Below are 19,379 nucleotides of genomic sequence, written 5' to 3' on the forward strand. Positions count from 1 at the left end.
CTTTAAAGTGAGTGCTTTACCACTAAACCACAACTCCAGCCCCACTTCTACTTTTTTGATGTCAAAATGATGATTTTATTTTTTTCTCTCGATATCATTAATTGGCAAAATTAAGAAAACGCTCAACATGCTACAGGGACACTGCTACATCGATGTTCATAGCAGCACAATTCACAATAGCTAGACTGTGGAACCAACCTAGATGCCCTTCAATGGATGAATGGATAAAAAAAATGTGGCATTTATACACAATGGAGTATTACTCTGCATTAAAAAATAACAAAATCATAGAATTTACAGGGAAATGGATGGCATTAGAGCAGATTATGCTAAGTGAAGCTAGCCAATCCCTAAAAAACAAATGCCAAATGTCTTCTTTGATATAAGGAGAGTAACTAAGAACAGAGTAGGGTCGAAGAGCATGAGAAGAAGATTAACATTAAACAGGGATGAGAGGTGGGAGGGAAAGGGAGAGAGAAGGGAAAATGCATGGAAATGGAAGGAGACCCTCAGAGTTATACAAAAGTACATACAAGAGGAAGTGAGGGGAAGGGGAAAAATAATACAAGGGGGACAAACGAATGTCAGTAGAGGGGGCAGAGAGAGAAGAGGGGAGGGGAGGGGAGGGGAGGGGGGATAGTAGAGGATAGGAAAGGCAGCAGAATACAACAGACACTAGTATGGCAATATGTAAATCAATGGATGTGTAACTGATGTGATTCTGCAATCTGTATATGGGGTAAAAATGGGAGCCCATAACCCACTTGAATCAAATTGTGAAATATGATATATCAAGAACTATGTAATGTTTTGAACAGCCAACAATAAAAAATTAAAAAAAAAAAAAAAAGAAAACGCTCAAAATTTATTGAAAATGTTATCTTATGAAATCTAAAAAGATGTCTAGGTCATTTAGATCATCAGAAAAAGTTTGTATCTGAAGATTTGATAAATAATTTCAAAATGGAGAATGTATGTAATTATAGCCATAATTTAAGAAAAGCCAAAATGAAACAAGGAAATTTTAATCCACCAAGCACACAAATTTGAAGAATTATTCTCTGTACAAGAGAACAGACTACAATTTTAAAATGAAAGTAAGCATTGGAAAAACTTGTATATTTTGTTGCATTCTGTCGGAAAACATACTGGAAACTATCAAATGCATACTACATGTAAGTCATGTTCTGAAAGAGTTATGTGGAAGTGGCTTTTAAAAAAAATTCATATATTCTTACTTCAAAACTGGATATTTCAAAACTGGAGGAATTTGTCAGGAAAACTACCTTAGATGTTATGGATTCTTTTTTTTTTAACAATTAAATTTATGAGGGTATACTTTTAGATACAATAAAAATCCATCAACATCTTAAGTGTAGATTTTGATGAGTTTTGACATGTGTATACCAATATGACAACCACAAAAATTAAGATGTAGGATATTACCATCAAATATCCCAAAATGTTTCCTAAAGACACTTTGCAGTCTGTAGGCCTTCCAAAGTCCCCAGACCCAGACAATCTGACTCTATTCTGTTTAATTAATCTAAACGTCCATCATTTGCCACTACCACATTGCCTTGATTTCTAAAGTTTTATAGTAATTCTTGAAATCAGGTCCTTTTTTTTTTAATATTTTTTAGTTATTGACGGACCTTTATTTTTATTTATTTGTATGTGGTGTTGAGAATCGAACCCAGTGCCTCGTGCATGCTAGGAGAGCACACTATCACTGAGCCACAACCCCAGCCCTGAAATCAGGTTCTTATTTCAGGAAAATTCACATCTTAACAATTTTAGTCATCCAAACTACAAATATCCCAGTATCTCTGCCTCCCAAACAGATGGAATTATAGGCATATGCCACCACATCCAACATAAGAAATTACTACTAAACCCTAATAGCATACATAATATTAAAAGACTAATAAAGCCATTTCCACCCTCATCATCTGAGATAAAAGATGAAACTCAGTGTTAGCAAAATACCTTAAAAAACTTAAAGGAGGGCTGGGATTGTGGCTCAGCAGTAGAGCACTTGCCTAGCATGGGCGGGACCCGAGTTCGACCCTCAGCACCACATAAAAATAAAGGCATTGTGTTGTGTCCATCTACACTTAAAAAATAAATATTAAAAAAAAAAAAAAAAAAAAACTCAAAGGAGGCAAGATTTATTTTGGCTTCGGGTTTAACAGGTTTCAGTCCATAGTCAGCTGGCCTAATTGCTATGTGCCTGTGCTGAGACAGAACATCACAGTGGGGAGGGTATACAGGAACAAAGCTGTTCACCTCATGTTGGCTGCAAAAGCAAAGAGAAAGAGACAGAAGAGTCCAGGGACAAGATATTGCCTTCAAAGGCATGCTCCTAAACACCTACTTCCTCCAACTAGGCCCTACCACCCACAGTTTCACTACCTCCGAATAATTCATTAAGCTATGAATTTATCAATGAATTACTCCATTAATGATGTTAAAGCCCTCATGGTCTGATCACTTCCCCAAAGCCCCATATCTGAGCATTGCTACATTGGGGACTAAGCCTTCAACAAATGAATATTTCAGGGACATTATAGATCCAAATCATAACAAACTCCTTCAGGCAGTAGGATAGAAGAAAGGGAAAATAGTATAACCATGCAGAGATACCACAGAAGTCCCATGTAATACATCTATTTTTATCTCATTAGCCAGGACTTAACCATATGATCATATCCAGCTATAAGACAGAAAAGTAGTTATTTAATCTGGGTGGCAAGTATCCAAAGAAGGGCTGGGGATGTGGCTCACGCGGTAGCACTCTTGCCTGGCATGCCGCCTGGGTTCGATCCTCAGCACCACATACAAACAAAGATGTTGTGTCCACCGAAAACTAAAAAAAAATAAATATTAAAATTCTCTCTCTCGCTCTCTTTAAAAAAAAAAAGTATCCAAAAAAAATTAGCAATCTGTTACTAAACAGAATGGAAATAATAATACTGGGATATACCATAAACAATGTCTGCTTTTAATTCCTAATATTACATTTAAAAATAGCATATGGATTAATGAAGTATGAAACTTATGCAGAGCTGTCACTGGAGTTAAAATAACATCTATGGGCTGGGGATGTGGCTCAAGCAGTAGCGCGCTCGCCTGGCATGCGTGCGGCCCTGGTTCGATCCTCAGCACCACATACAAACAAAGATGTTGTGTCCGTCGAAAACTGAAAAATAAATATTAAAAATTTTAAAAAATAAAAATAAAATAACATCTAAAAATGTGGACTCACAAATAATTTTCCCAGATGGAAAGCAATACCACACCAAAAAAAAAAAAAAAAATCAACATTTTACATTAATATATAAATTAACCTAAGTCAAATCAGAACCCCTAAGAGAGAATGAGGATTCTAAATAAATAAATGTTTGGATTCTGAATTTTCTCTTCCTTTCTTAGAAAGGAATTCCCCAAAGCAACAAACACATTAGAAGACGTTAGATGCTGATGATACAGTGGCTAACCTAGCAAAGCAAACACAAAATTACCCCAGAGATTTTCACAGAAGAAAAAAATAAATCAACTAAAGACTCTCCCACAACCAAAAACTTTGACTCACACAAAGAAAAAGAACATAGCATCAGCAAACACTAACATATATTATATAGAAAATAGAAATGTTAGTACCCCTAAGAACCCCATAATTGTAAAATCTGAAGTTATAAAAAGTCTAAAGCTAGGCTGAGGTTGTGGCTAAGTGGTAGAGCACTTACCTAGTATGTGAGGCACTGGGTTTGATTTTCAGCACCACATACACATAAATAAAATAAAGGTCCATCAACAACAAAAAAATATTTAAAAAAAAAAAGTGTTTTAAAGCTATATATTTGGGGTTAGGAATGCAGCTCACTGGTACAGCTCTTACCTCTGGAATGCACAAAGCCCTTGGTTGATACCAAGCACCTCCACTTCTCCCACCCCCAAAAAAGTTTGCTTTAAATGATTAAAGAATTAGGTGGAAAAAGAAATATCATAGGAAAAAAAGAGTACCATTAAAAAACGACCAAACAACAACAACAAAAAACCCAAAGTAGACCTTAAAATGAACCAAATAGACATAGAAAAAAATACAAGCCCTGAAATCAAATACTCTAGAAGAATTAAACAGCAAATGAGAGAAAGCAAAACATATGATGAGTCAATCAGAAAACCATTTTAAGAAAATTATCTAAAACACAATGTTACAGAGAAAGAGATAACAAAATATGTAAAACAGATTATGACAAATCAGGGCAGAATGAGGTGCTCCTGTACAGGTTTAACTAGGATTCCAGAAGAAAATAACTGTAGAGTGTCTCATTACTGAGAAGGTCAAAAGAAGGACTTCAGTAATGGTCCTCAACTCTAGCTGTATCTTGGAAGCATCATCAATAAAGTTAATAATTTTTTTTTTTAGAGAGAGAGAGAGAGAGAATTTCAATATTTATTTTTCAGTTTTCAGCGTACACAACATCTTTGTTTGTATGTGGTGCTGAGGATCGAACCGGACCGCACGCATGCCAGGCAAGCACGCTACTGCTTGAGCCACATCCCCAGCCCCTCAATAAAGTTTAAAAAAAAAAAATTACTTAGGTCCCCACCCTCAGAGATTTTGGAATTGGTGTGCAATAGGACAAGGCATCTGTGTTTTTTTTTTCAATGTTTCCAAGTTATTTTCAGGAACATACAGGGTTGAGAACCAGTGATCCATACCTAGACATAGCTAATGAAACCATAGAATAAAAAGAGAAAAATGTTAAAAATAGCTAGGGAAGACAAATAGAATGAATTTAACAAAATTATACCATACTCATATATAAAGAAACCAGAGGAAATTTCACTTTTAAGTATATGCAGAAGAAAAGAAGTTTAATAGAGTAGAGAAGGGAGAATAGGGGGAGGGCAGAAGGGTGGAAAAAGCAGGTAAAGGGGCTTGAAATCAAATTTCTTGCATGTATGATTTTGTCAAAATGAACCCAATTTCTATGTATAATTATGATGCTCTAATAAAAAATTTTTAAATAACTAGCAAGAAGTAACACTATCAGATAGGTAGTCTGACTGCTCAGTAATGACAGCCAAAAGAAAAACAGAATAGTAAATTCAACAAGAAAATAACAGTCACCTTAAACAGTCAACTATCATTCAATATCATTTAATAGTGGTAATGAAACAGACACTTCTAGTCAAAGTCTAAGAAAGCTTACCACTTAAAAGGCTCTATTAAAGCTAGAAACACAAAGAACCTAAAGTGAAATGGGGTATATAAGAAGAAATCCAAAACAAACACAAAACTGTTAAAATTCACATCCATATCTCATTTTTCCTCACTAAATCATTACCCAAAATATGAGTCTTTCTGGTCGTCTATCCAATAGTTCACAAACATGACTGGACAAAATAACCAGAGGGTCTAGCACGGTGGCACACATCTGTAATCCCAGCAGCTTAGGAGGCTGAGGCAGGTGAATTGAAAGTTCAAAGCCAGCCTCAGCAACTTAGCAAGACCCTGTCTCTAAATAAAATATTTAAAAGGGCAGGGAATGCGGCTCAGTGGTTAAGCGCCCCTGGGTTAAATCCCTAGTAATAAATAACCAACAAGATGTTTTAAAATAAGAATATGTGGCCTCACTCAGGATGTAGTTTAACCTTAAGAAGTAAAAGCAAAAAAGCTTTTAAAAGTCCGCCAGATCAAGAGGATAATCAGGTTTATGAACTTCAGATACCAGCCTTTCTTTCATCCAGTAGTTCTCAATATGATTCCTAAAATGCAATATTAGTATTTTGCAGATTCTCAGGATGCATTCCAGACCTTCTGAATTAGAAATGCTCAGAGTGAACTTAGCAACTGTCTTAACAGCACCCCCAACAATTCTAATGTGAGCTTAACTTTTAGGAAATCTGCTTTAGACTCAATGTCCATACTATTAATCTGTTTATACTTTCACATGAACAAATCCACTGCTGTTACCCTACCTACAAAATCATTCCATTTAGTCCTTTAGAAAGCTGTACTATAAGCCCAGTGACTTGAGGCTGAGGCAGGAGGGTTGCAAGTTCAAAGCCACGTCAGCAACTTTTTACTTTTTAGAACCAGATATGGAACCCAGAGGTGCTGAACCCCAAGCCACATTCCCAGCCCTTTATTATATTTTATTTAGAGAAAGGGTCTGGCCAAGTTGCTTAGGACCTCACTGGGTTGCTAAGGCAGGCTTTGAATTCATGATCCTCCTGCCTCAGCCTTCCAAGCCACTAGGATCACAGCCTTGTGCCATGGTGGCCAGCTGCCTCAGCAACTCAGCAAGTCCTTAAGCAACTTAGCAACACCCTGTCTTAAAATTAAAGGCGTGGGGTGTGTGGGTGTGTGTGTGTGTGTATAGCTGGAGGTGTGGCTCAGTGCCCACCCCCCCCATTCGATCCCTGGTTAACAATAGCGGGGAGAGGGGGCCCTGTAGCACAGTTAATCAATTCCCAAGCATTCTTAGAGTTTGTTTTCATTCTTTTGCTAGCTGATTAAAACTGACCAATTCTCTTACAGAGTCCTCAGGTAGAGGCTGTTCATTCTCCCAAACACCATGTCAGCTCATAAAAGAGAGATCTATTCATTCCCTATATTATTCCAAAAAGATCCAGATAAAAATTCTCCTTTTTAAGACTGGGGTTGTAGCTCAGTGGTAGAGCTCTTGCCTCACATGTGAGGCACTGAGTTTGATCCTCAGCACCACATAAAAAAATAAATTAATTAAAGGTATTGTGTCCGTCTACAACTAAAAATATTTTTTTAAAAACTCCATTTTTTATAGATTTCTTCATTCCCATGGTTTCCACTGTCAATTGTTTGATACCAAGAACCAAGAACCAAATTTCTCTTGTGCTGTTGAGATCAGGAAACCACTGCTGTGTGACATCTCTATTTGATGTTCCACAGGAACCTCAAACTCAATATATACAAATCTGAACCTACTATGTTCTTCTATATTCTCTGACAGAAATGAACAGCACACCACTCATCTAATTATCAAAGTCCAACTCTAAAAGCCTAGAAGTCATTGATAGAATCCCTTAAACATTCAATTAATTACCAATTACTGTCAATTTTACCTTCTACAAGTTCTCCAGTGCGCTCCATCACAACTGTCACTGCCACCACTTCACTAAGTTACCATCCCTTATTAAGATTACAGAAATGACCTCTTAATTGCCCCCTCTCTTTCCAGTACTGCACTCTTCCATCCCATTTTGCAGCCTTCACATTTCAAAAGCAGTTGTTTTAAAATCAAGTGGTATCCTGTGCCTCATGTAGTCTATATGAAGTATGTAGACTGTAGTATGTAGTATGTAGACTACATGAAGTATGTGTGGTATGTAGACTACATGAGGCTGAGGGTACTTATAGCTCAGTGGTGGAGCACATCCTGGGAGTTCGATACTTGGCATACCCCCACCAAACAAGAGTTATAGTTTTAATACTTCTATTCCAAGTCCATCATCATTCAACACAGATCTTAAATCTAGCTCTTTCGCTCAGTAGTTCTTGATCACAAATTCATCAATGATAGTTTTATCACAACTATGTAACACAAATCAATAAAAAAGGAATTATCAAATTAGATTCAAAGGAATCCTTAAAACTTAAAGAGAGCTATAACTGGTGATTTCATCTACATAAACAGTGCAGTATCTCAATACAACAAATTTTTAGTTTATATTATAAACAGTATCACTTCAACATGTTCATAAGATAAGCAAAATAAGAACACTATTAAAAAATTAAAACTCATAAAAAGAAAATATTTGGAAAAGAAAATTAAAACTTACCATACACACCTGTAGAAGGAGTAGAATTGTTCATGGTAGAAGATCCGTTAATAATACCAGAAGAAAGAAGTTCATCAGACCCCCGCTGAAAGGCAAAACCAATCATCAATTAATGAAATAGGTTTTAGATAATGGTTTATATTTACTACTAAAAATATTAAAAGCTAATTAATTTAATATTTTAGTATGAAGACATTTAGAAGTTCTTGAGCATCACAAAATCTAAAGTTTGGAAATGAACTGTATGATAAGGAAAAATTATAACACATTCACATGACTAATAATAGCTTTAAAAAAACAACTGCCATTGCAAAAATGGGAGTATAATCTTTCAACCATTTTTCCCCCAAACTCCAGTTCCCCAGGATGTGTTACTTTAGTACTAAACTGTATTTAGGTGGTTGCATTCTGACATTCTTTTTATAATATATATAAACATTCAAGTAATTTTTGTTGCCCTCCTTAGAATCCTGATTTTTCAATACCTATATTTTTTAAATAGAACTCAAAATACAATTTATTTCTATATTGAACAAATTCTTTAAAATCAGTGATTTTTCAACCATTAATTCTAATGTGTACTATGTCTTAAATATTTTATTCAGAAAACTGAAAATCTCAATTCCCCCAAAGATAAAGATTAAGACTTCACTTAAAGCATAGGTCTTCCTAATAATTTCTAAAATGTAGGTCTTATCGGGCTTTGTAGCCTTATAATTATCAGACAAACTATGTAGTTCACTGGCTACATGGAGATATAGAAAGATAAAATTTTTTGCAATTTTAAATATAGTAAAAATCTAAATGTACCCAACATGGTTTTTATGTATGAGAAATTTGGTAAAGTATGTGTTACTAATAGATATATTTTCTACATACATGTGAGGTTAGGATCAATGTTTCATTTGAAAATCAAGTTAGTTTGATATTAGAATCCACTTCCACTATTTCTGGCAATAATATATTAAAATGTCAACAAAATATTATAATTACATTAAAATGTAAAAGGCGGGTCAGGCTTTAGCTCAGTGGCAGAGTCTTCCCCTAGCAAGTGTGGCACACTAGTTTCCATCTTTAGCACCATATGAAAACAAACAATAAATGCAATCTGTCCATCTAAAAAACTGGGTATGTAGGCCAGTGGTAAAGCACTCCGGATTCAATGTCCAGTATTACAAATTTTAAAAACCCACTTTGAATAAAGTTAAGACCATAAGTGTACATGCATGAAATTGAACAACAAATCCCACCATTATGTACAACTATAAATCACTAATAAAAAAAATACAGAGAAAAAAAGACCTTATCAACACACACCTATCAGAACTAAAATAAAACAGTGACAAACTCTTGACAAGGATGTGGAAGAATCTGGCTCTTTGAATACACAACTGGTAGGAATGTGAGACAGTACATCTTGAGGTTGTTTTTTTTTTTTTTTTTTTTAACTAAATATAAATTGTTATCTTAAAAGATGACATGCTCTTGGAAGGGTGGGAATATAGCTCAGTGATAGAGTGTTTGCCTAGCATGTGTGAGACCTGGTTTGAGCCCCAGGACTATTAAAAAAAAAAAAAAAAAAAAAAAGACATACTCCAAAATAAATAATATGATTTTACTCATACAATATTCTCAAAATAACAAAATTATAAAGATGAAAAACAGACTGACCATTTGCAGTGGGTACAGACACTTGGGGGAAGGTGATATGATTATAAAAGGGTACCAATAAGGGAGATCTTTGTGGTGATAGCCTAGTTCTATATCTTGATTTTGGTGTTAGTTACATGAATCTGTATATGCCATAAAATGAAACTGAAAAATAGATATGGAAATAAAAATGCCATATAAAGGCATTGTATCAGTGTCTCCATCCTTGTTTTAATAATATACTATAATTATGTAAGACATAAGTATTGAGAAACTTGGTGAAGTGTTCATAGGACCTTTTTATGGTATTTTTACACTTTGCTATGAATCTCTAATTGCTTAAAAATTTTAAAGTAAAATAAAAACAATAATCTAAGATAAGAGATATTTCATGTTGAGGCAGAGAACTCCTACTGGCTTGAGAGGCTTCTTAGACTAGTCATCACTAACACCTGTGCCGAACCCACCCACGGTTCACTGTCACTGTTCATCCTCACACTATGCTTTAAAGATGAACAATATTCAAAACAGAACCACATGGATTCCTTATGGAAATCTATGTGTAAGGTTAAAAAAAAAAAAGAAACTATAATTATAGAAGAGAGACTACATACATCAGAAAATAATATAATTTTAAATTTGTTCATATAGTAGCCTCTCCTAAATACAAAGGGATACAATACTCAAGGAAGAGGCAAATAAGAAATTGTCTAAAGGAATAAAAGTGAGATTGGTGCAAAAATAAATAAAGAAACAGATACCTCAAAAGTCAAACATTTCAAAGGAAAGGATTAGAAAGTAAAAAATGCAAACAATTTTCTACCATCTAAATAAATTACCTGCTGTAAGGAACCAACTCTTTCTATAATTTTAATATTAAAAAAAAAATTAAAAAAGAAGAAATGTTCAAGAAAGCACTTTCTTGGATGCACCTGAGATTACCTGAAAGACTTCTAGAAAATAAATTTAGCTGTGAATACAGGTCCCAGCCATGGCTTGCCAGCTGAGAATTTTAAAAGTTCATGGCAGTCTTCATAATGCATACTTTTAATTTTTGGAGAAAAAGTGATTCATGTTTCTTCTATTTCTATCTCATTCAATAAATGGTTACCTAATTTCCTACCAAATAAATCTCTAACCATTAACATGAAATTATTTTCTGTTATTTATTGAATCAAGTCTAAATATACTGTGATAGCAATTAAAAGCTCTAATCTGGATCCCCTTCTCAGCCATATAATTTTCCCCAAATACATCAGCATTTATGCTGCTTGTTTTTATCTTCATCTTCTGCCTCAAACACTATCTCTTCACTACGGGTCACAGACAATGGTACTACATTCTTTCATCCCAAATGTAAAAAGATTCAACTTAATTTTGTTTTCAACATGACAATGTGTGTGGTTCTAGGACTTTAGTATAGTTCACATAATATATCCTTTCTGTATGAATAATATCAGTATCGAGTTTTTTCAAATATGTGTACAAAGTTTTTTCTCAGCTACTTTGAGCTCTATTATTGCACCTTTACTAGATTATATTTCATCACAGCCTGTGTGTCAGGTGTAAAATCTCTGCCTTGGCTGTGCATTATAATCTTATGTCCAGTTTTAAAATAAATGCTCTACACCAGGTCTCAGAGATTTTTTTTTAATATTTATTTTTTGGTTATAGTTGGACCCAATATCTTTATTTCACTTATTTATTTTTTGTGGTGTTGAGGATCGAACCCAGTGTTTCACACTTGCAAAGCAAGTGCTCTACCGCTGAGCCACAACCCCAGCCCTCATTCCAGAGATTCTTAATCCATAGGTCTACAACAGAACCTGGACACCTAGACAGTTCCAAAGCTCCATAGCTGATTGTAATATGTAGCCAACTGAGAACCACCACAACAGATATGTAATGAACAGAGCAGAATAGTAATGCAGTTAAAAATGTAGTCTTCCAGAGTAAATCAAATCTAGGTTTGAATTTAGGCTCCACAAAGTAAATTACCTTTATATTATACAAATTATTTAAAACCCTCTCTAAGACTCAGTTTGCTCACTTATATGAATCATAATGATACCCACTCTGATGAGTTGCTCTGAGGATCATTATTTCTAGTATATAGGTTTCATTAAACACTGGCAATAAGTTTAAATAATTACTTGGTCCTTTTCAAAAGCTATATATGCCAATAGTTACTTATATTCAATGCAATTAATATTGGAAAGTAATCACCTAAAAGTGAGAATTATTCTTTCAATATGGAAAACTTTCCAAAATTTCTAAAGGAAACATTTCCTTAATATATTTTTTTAATTTCCTTCTCTCAGATAAATTATAAAAGACTTGATTTGATAAAATGGTCTTAGAATCTGAAAGCAGTAATTTCATATTCTATGTAGCAAACTCTTAAAATGTGTATCCATTTTTAATAACTAGAGTTGATTTTTAATTTGTTTAGAATTGTATGGGAGATTAAAATCTCACTGATGATTAACCTTAACAGAATAAAAACAAAACATGTTATTTTCCTATGCATTAGGACTTCTCCTCCAGAATACTGTGATACTTTTTTTAAGAGGGGAAATGTCCTTTTTATGTTACCATCCTTATTTAGACCTCTATGCATACTCATCCAATTACCTCATTATCTGTAGATTTTAAATCATTTTTTTCATTTTTATGATTCATTCATCTTACTACGCATTTTGTGAAGTTACAATATGAATCTATGAGTGTCTCTATAACCCTTTCAACTGATAGGTTTTTCAAGTTGTTAAAGTCTTCACAATTATTTTTAAAAATTATGTCATCTATAACTATTTCCCTATTATTAAGTAACTGGGCTTCCAAATTATTGCTATAAATCATGCTGCAATAATTCTTTTAGAACAGCATTTTTCCTGTATTTTTATCTGTAGATGGGAGAAAATCTTTGCTATCTACTCTTCTGAGAGAGCATTACTATCTAGAACATGTAAAGAGCTCAAAAAACCTTTACATCAAAAAAAGTCAAATAACCCAATTAATAAATAGGCAAATGAACTAAATAGACACTTCTCAGAACAAATACAAATAGCCAATAAATGCATGAAAAATGTTCAACATCATTAGCAATTACAGAAATGCAAACCAAAACTACACTGAGATTTCATCTCACATCAAAAAACGGCAGTCACCAAGAATACAAATAATAATAAATGCTGCAGAGGATGTGGAGAAAAAAGGAGCACTTTTACATTGTTGGTGGGACTATGAATTAATACCACTACTATGGAAATCAGTATGGAGGTTCCTTGAAAGATTATGCATGGAACCACGACATGACCCAGCTATGCCACTCATCAGTATTTACCCTGAATAATTACTACAGTGATACATGCATATTCATGTTTATAGCAGCACAATTCACAATTCAAACTATGGAACCAGCCTAGGTGTCTGTCAGTGGATGAATGGATAAAGAAAATGTGGAATATATACACAATGGAATTTTAATTATGCATAAAAAATTATGTCATTTTCAGGAAAATGAATGGAACTTGAGACCATCGTGTTAACTGAAATAAACCAAATTCAGGTCAAGGATCCTATGTTTTCTCTCATTTGCAGAAGCTGGAGAAGTAAAAGGAAATCAAAAGATCAGATCAGTAGAGGAAAGCAACCAAGGGGTGGCAGGTGGGGAGCGGGGAGGAGGGAAGCGCTGGGGAGTGATATTGGCCAAATTATATTGTTACATTATGTCATGTATGAATATGTAACAACAAATCCCATCATTATGTACAACTATAATGCACCAATTAAAATATGGGGAAAAACAGCATTTTTCCTAGATTTTGTATTTTATCCGTAGAATAAATCTTCAAGAGTAAAACAGACAATTTTTGATTACGTGAAAAGTAAAGCTACTGTTTTAGTCAGCTTTGTTCATTGCTGCAACCAAAAGACCTTACAAGAACAATTAGAGGAGGAAAAGTTTATTTTAGGGCTCACAGTTTCAGAGGTCTCAGTCCACAGACAGCTGCTCCATTCCTTGGGGCTTAAGATAAAGCTGAACATCATGGTGGAAGAGTATAGAGGTGGCTCAAGACATCACACCAGGAAGCAGAAAGAAACTAAGCTCAGCTCAACAACTATATACCCCAAAGGCACAACCCCAATGACCTACTTCCTTCAGCCATACCCTACCAGCCATATCAGGGGACACTGGGTTAAAGCTCTCACAACACAATCACTTCACCTCTAAATCTTCTTTTGTTGCCTCACACAAGAGCTTTAGGGGGACACCTAAATATCCAAACTACAACAGCTGCAAAAAACCTCAAATTCCCATAGAACAATGTAGAATAATTTCAAGTTATTAGTATGCTGAGTGACTACTAAGAAGCATTTTATCTCTACAGGCTGTCTTCCAAATATTGTTAAAATTAGCACATGACTGCCTCATTTTAATATGACTCAGTGTTTGAGTAACAAAGAATTTAACCTTGCCCAAAGAGAGGTATAGTTTTTGCCTTCTCCTGGGAAGCAATCTCTAAGCTCTTGGAATGTCATGTCTAAGAGGGCTACCTTTTTTTTCCTCTCCAGCCTAGGGGCTTTGGGTTACCAGGTAGTCCTCAGTATAAGAGCTGACTATACATCATTTAGTTAGGGTCCTGTGGGTCATGCCTGGAGCAGCTGGAGATGTTAGACAAAGATAACCCTTGTGGGAAACCAGTTATGTTCACATAATGGAGCCCCTATATAAACTGTAAACACCAAAGCTCTGGTGAGCTTTCCCGGTTGACAATCCACCATACCTACTACCACACAGTGAAGCTGAGAAAGTAATGTGTCCATGGGGAGAACACTAAAGCTCCAAGTTTGTTTATTTCCCTGGACTCTGCCTTATATGTTGTTCCCTTGGCTGATTTTAATCTGTAGCCTTTCTATGTAATAAACCATAGTTTAATAGCTTTCAGTGTATTGTGTGTCCTAGCAAATTATCAGACCTGAGGGTAGTAATTTGGAGAACTTGCTAGACTTACAAGTGGTATAAGAAAAACAAGACTTGTGTGGACTGTGTCTCAGGATTTCACAAGTGGCCTAACTCTTCACAGGGTTAAATGATGAATCATTAAACATAATCAAATTATTCATTTAACAAAACTTTTTAAACTTTATTCTTAACTTTTGAATTACCACTGAACTTCTAACTGTTAAAAAAAATCAGCTGGAAAATGTGATCTAAGATTCAAGCACAGGAAAATTAGAAAATTAATTTAAATTTATACATCTTAAATTAATGTAACATCTTAACTGTCACATTCAAAATATACACACAAAATATCAGTTAAATAAGGAAATGGCAAACACTGCAAGATTCTTCAAAATAAATGACTAAGTTGGATAATTCTACTAAGCTCTTTCAATGATATAAAGAGCTTTTAAAAAATAGAATAAAACATGCTTTAAATAATGCATACATAAAGGAAATTCTATAGTATCAAGTGATATACTGAGACAGATATTTTTATTGTCTTACATTACACAATAAAGATAAAAAAAAGACTCTGAAGTTTATATCTGGAATCCTATTCATCAATGAGGGGGTTTATCACTCATCATACAGAATAAACCAGACTCAAATTATTATGATATTGGTAACATTTTTTTTACCCTAGTAATTTCAGAATGTGATAAACAAAAGAACAAAAGGAGTTTACATCTGAAAATGTAGTCATTAAAAAGTCTTAAGCTGGGCTGTTTGTGGCTCAGCCACAAGTAGAGCGCTTGCCTAGCACATGCACAGCCCTGGGTTCGATCCTTAGGACCACATAAAAATAAATAAATGAAATAAAGATATTGTGTCCAACTACAATTAAAAAATAAGTATTTTTTTAAAAAAAGTCTTAAGCCACAATTTACTGGCCAAGTTTTCCCCCCAAGAATTTATTTTCAAATTACGGGGGGGGGGGGGGGGGGTCATATTATAAAGCTTAAATCCCAAGAGTTATGTTACTTTGTAAAACATGATAAAAAACATAATTAGTTCTATATTGTCACTTTAAACACTTCTTTTAATAAAGAAATAAAACCTTTCTTTCCTAGACACAATTTTTTTCTCAAAAACATACAGGCTATTTTAGTATAAAATATTTTTTTACTGAAAATTATATACCCTAAGTGTCTATAAGTAATTTTCCTTAATAGCAGAGGAGAAATAATGCAGACGTAACTAAAACTCAAAATTTCTCCCATTAGGTTTGAGTGCTATAAGAAATGTGGCTTAAGGGAAGAATGAAAGATATTCCAGCACAATGAAAAGACTTAAAAAATGAAAGACAACTAGGTAAGATGAGTGATTGCAGACTATCAAGAAAACAAAATTGTTTAAAAGGAGAAGGAAAATAAAATATTTTGTATCAACAGTTAACAAATTAACAGTACACAAAGGCAGCCTTAACAGGACAAATAATAAAGACATAATGGGGAGGAGGAACAGACACTACTGGATCAACAGTCTCCTTAGAAACACACAGTAAATTTACATTGAGTACAGCAGTTTCCTGCAGACTTGTTAGCTCTCTGGTTAAGTCAACACACTAATCAGCTTCACTTCCCTCAAGTATCAATTATTGAAGCTCTTTCCTGATTGAAGAGGGAAAAAAACTAACAGGACCAACAAGGCAAAGGAATAAGGCAATAAAGCAACACAAATAAAGTGTTTCATTATCAAATTTGATGAGAATTGGTTTTATTTAGCATTAAAGTGAGAGTATTAATATGACAAAAGGTAATACACACAACTGAAAGACAGACACTGAAATAAAATGTAAGGAAGACTCTAAAAATAAATTATTAACTCATGTTAACCTTCAGATCATAGCTAAAATATATGTGATGATTCCTTTTAGCCTACTAGATACAAGGGGGGGAGGAGATGGAGGAGGAGCAGGGAGAAGAGCAGCAGCATCACTAGGTCCAATTTATTTTTAACCCCAGATATCTGTTTTCCATCATTTCATACAAATCTCCCCTCAATTTTATGCCAATCCTGTGACCCATTTATTCTACGTATAAATATCATTTTATATTAGAACTTAAATAAGAATACCTGTATATAGTTACCCTTTATAAGAGCAAAAGAAACAAAATACAATGATAACTAGTATGGATTGATTAGTATATGCCACATACTGTTCAACATACTTTTTACATTCCTATTTTATGAAAGTTAAGAAGTCACTGATTTGAAGAACCCATCATTTTATCTAACATCTAAAAAGTAAAACTGCTGCCAATTAAATTATACCTATCAAATTTAGGATGCATCCCGAAAATGTAGGTATGGGTGAAAAAAGGCCTTAGAATCAATGCATTGAATCTTTACAAAATTCCAAGAATTAAGTACTATTATGCTGACCAACATTGGTACAAGATGTTATACCCCATTGTTAAAAATACTAATTCTATCCTTTTTCTTTCTACATTTTAAGTTCTGGACCTCTCTCAAGTGCCTTTTCACAAGGTAATAACTAACAGAACGTTAAGTGCTTAACTTTAAAACCATAAGCTTATTTTGTGTGTGTGTGTGGGGGGGGGCGGGGGGTACTCAGGATTGAACTCAGGGACATTCTACCACTGAGCCACATCCCCATCCCTATTTTTTATATTTTATTTAGAGACAGGGTCTCACTCAGTTGCTCAGTGCCTCGCTTTTGCTGAGGCTGGCTTTGGACTTGTGGTTCTCCTGCCTCAGCTTACCGAGCTGCTGGGATTACAGGTGTGTGCCATCATGCCTGGCAGAAGCAACCTTTCTAAGGATAGCAATCTCAGTCTTGCTACATTACATGCTTTCTACACATCAGCCAAGCCTAAAAAACAAACTAAATTTTAATTTTTTTAAAAGAGTTATCTCATTAACAATGGAACCCAGACACGCTTCTTCAAAATTAAGGTTGTATTTCCATTTTAGCAACGGATTTGGAAGAGGAAGAATCTGAAACATTGGAGGCCAACAAAATATCAGAGACAGATATAACAAAAGATATAGGCTAGGGAGTTCAGGCATTTGGACTCAAGTCCTGCCTCCACTGATTGTTGTATTATAGATAAGTTATTTGGTATATTTCCACCTCAGTTTCCTATCTGAAATAGTGAAAATAAAAAATTATTTTCTTCAGTGTTACTGGTAAGGATTACATGCTATTATTAAAAGAAGTTCCTGGGCTGGGATTGTGGCTCAGCAGTAGACCGCTGGCCTAGCATGTGGAAGGCATTGGGTTCTATCCTCAGCACCACATAAAAATAAATAAAATAAAGGTATTGTGTACAACTGAAAAAGTAAAAATAAAAGAAAAGAAGCTCCACTCCTCACTTAGTCCCTATTGAAGTCTCTCTGAGGTTAAATGACAATCAGAACAGCAAGGGTCTTATACCAATGGTCATGACATACAAAGATGATATCCAACTGTTTAGCAACAGTTAAATACCAATATACATCATTAATTTACAGAGGAGAAAATGGACTTTATTATAAATGATATGTGGACAACTGGGAAGCCATCTTAAGAAAGACAATGATTCTATATCTTAAATCCCTCATTAGAAGAGAGCCCAAGTGTATGAAGATGTAAATAAATTTTTAAAAAATCAGAAAAGTATTAGAAGAAAATAGAAGTAAATCCTTTATAATCCTCAAATGGGGAAAGCCACTTATGACTTAAAATCCAGAGCTAAACAACAACAATAAATTCAGTTATCCAAAAATAAAAAGGTTTGGTATGACAGAAAACTTCATAAGCAAGTCAAAAGACACAACAGGAAAAATATTTATAGTTCATTACAGGCAAAGGGTTTACCTATTTTACAAGGAGCTTCGAGAAGTTGAGAAGAAAAAGACTGTGCCAACAGAAATATAGGATGAGAACCATGGGTCCTTAAAAATAAAAAATGTGCTCTACCTTACTCATAAAATAAATATAACTAAATTAAAATAGTATTTCTCACCTTTAACACTGACAAAAATACAACTCTGACAGCACAATTTTTCAATTGGAATTGGGAGTACAAAATTGTACAACCACACTGAAGGTGAATCTGGTTAATATTTTCCTAGAGACACATAAGTAATCCAATGTCTGCATTCCATTTCACAAATACATATGTATGACATGAAATGGCATGCATAAGGATTATTCTTAAGTAATTACTTAACAGTGCACAATACTAGAAATAAGAATCCATCAGTGGAGATCCTTGTAATTTGGCTGGGGCTATAGCTCAGTTGGTAGAGTGTTTGCCTTGCATGCACAAGGCCCTGTGTTCGATCCTCAGCACCCCCCCCCCCAAAAAAAAAAAAAAAAACTGGGAGACAGAGAGAATGGGAGAGAGAGAATGGGAGGGAGAGAGAGAGAATGGGAGAGAGAATGAGAGAGAGATATTATCCTTGTAATTGCTATTTTCTCAAAATATTTTCCAGCTGTTAAAAAAATACTGGCCAGGTGTGGTGGTACATGCCTGCAATTCCAGGTACTCAGGAGGTTAATGCAAGAGGATCACAAATACAAAGCCAGCCTGGACAACTTAGGAAGCCCCCGTCTTATAAAATTTTAAAAAGGTGTCAGGTCCAACAGCATATACCTGGAATCCCAGAGACTCAGGAGATTAAGGCTAGAAGATCCCAAGTTTAAGGCCAAGTTTGGCAATTTAGCAAAACCCTGTTCCAAAATAAAAAATTAAAATGCCTGGGGATATAGCTCAGTGGTCTGTTCCGATTTTCTGTGTCCTTAAGATTCAGTTCTGGTAGGTTTTGTGTTCAGAAACACATCCATTTGTCCTAAGTTTTCCAGTCTGCTGGCATATATGTGGTCATAATGGTCCCTAATAATCCTTTGTATTTCTGTGGTATATTGGTTGCAATG

At 34.6% G+C, this 19,379-nt stretch overlaps 1 protein-coding gene across 7 annotated transcripts in view; it reads right to left on the reverse strand.

The window, feature by feature from the left end:
- Positions 1-19,379, reverse strand: part of Ptbp3 (polypyrimidine tract binding protein 3) — a 97,264-nt gene that overhangs the window by 58,682 nt on the left and 19,203 nt on the right. For 5 of the 7 annotated variants that reach the window (XM_027942982.3, XM_027942978.3, XM_071600836.1 and 2 more), the window contains one exon: positions 7,834-7,918. In XM_027942982.3, the coding sequence (XP_027798783.1) occupies positions 7,834-7,867 (34 nt within the window). In that variant the 5' untranslated portion in view covers positions 7,868-7,918. The remainder of the gene's footprint in view (positions 1-7,833; positions 7,919-19,379) is intronic. The other 2 variants (XM_071600839.1, XM_071600837.1) reach the window with 1 other exon arrangement.

Source organism: Marmota flaviventris, chromosome 13, assembly GCF_047511675.1.
Source record: "Marmota flaviventris isolate mMarFla1 chromosome 13, mMarFla1.hap1, whole genome shotgun sequence".
Classification (NCBI taxonomy): Eukaryota; Metazoa; Chordata; class Mammalia; order Rodentia; family Sciuridae; genus Marmota; species Marmota flaviventris.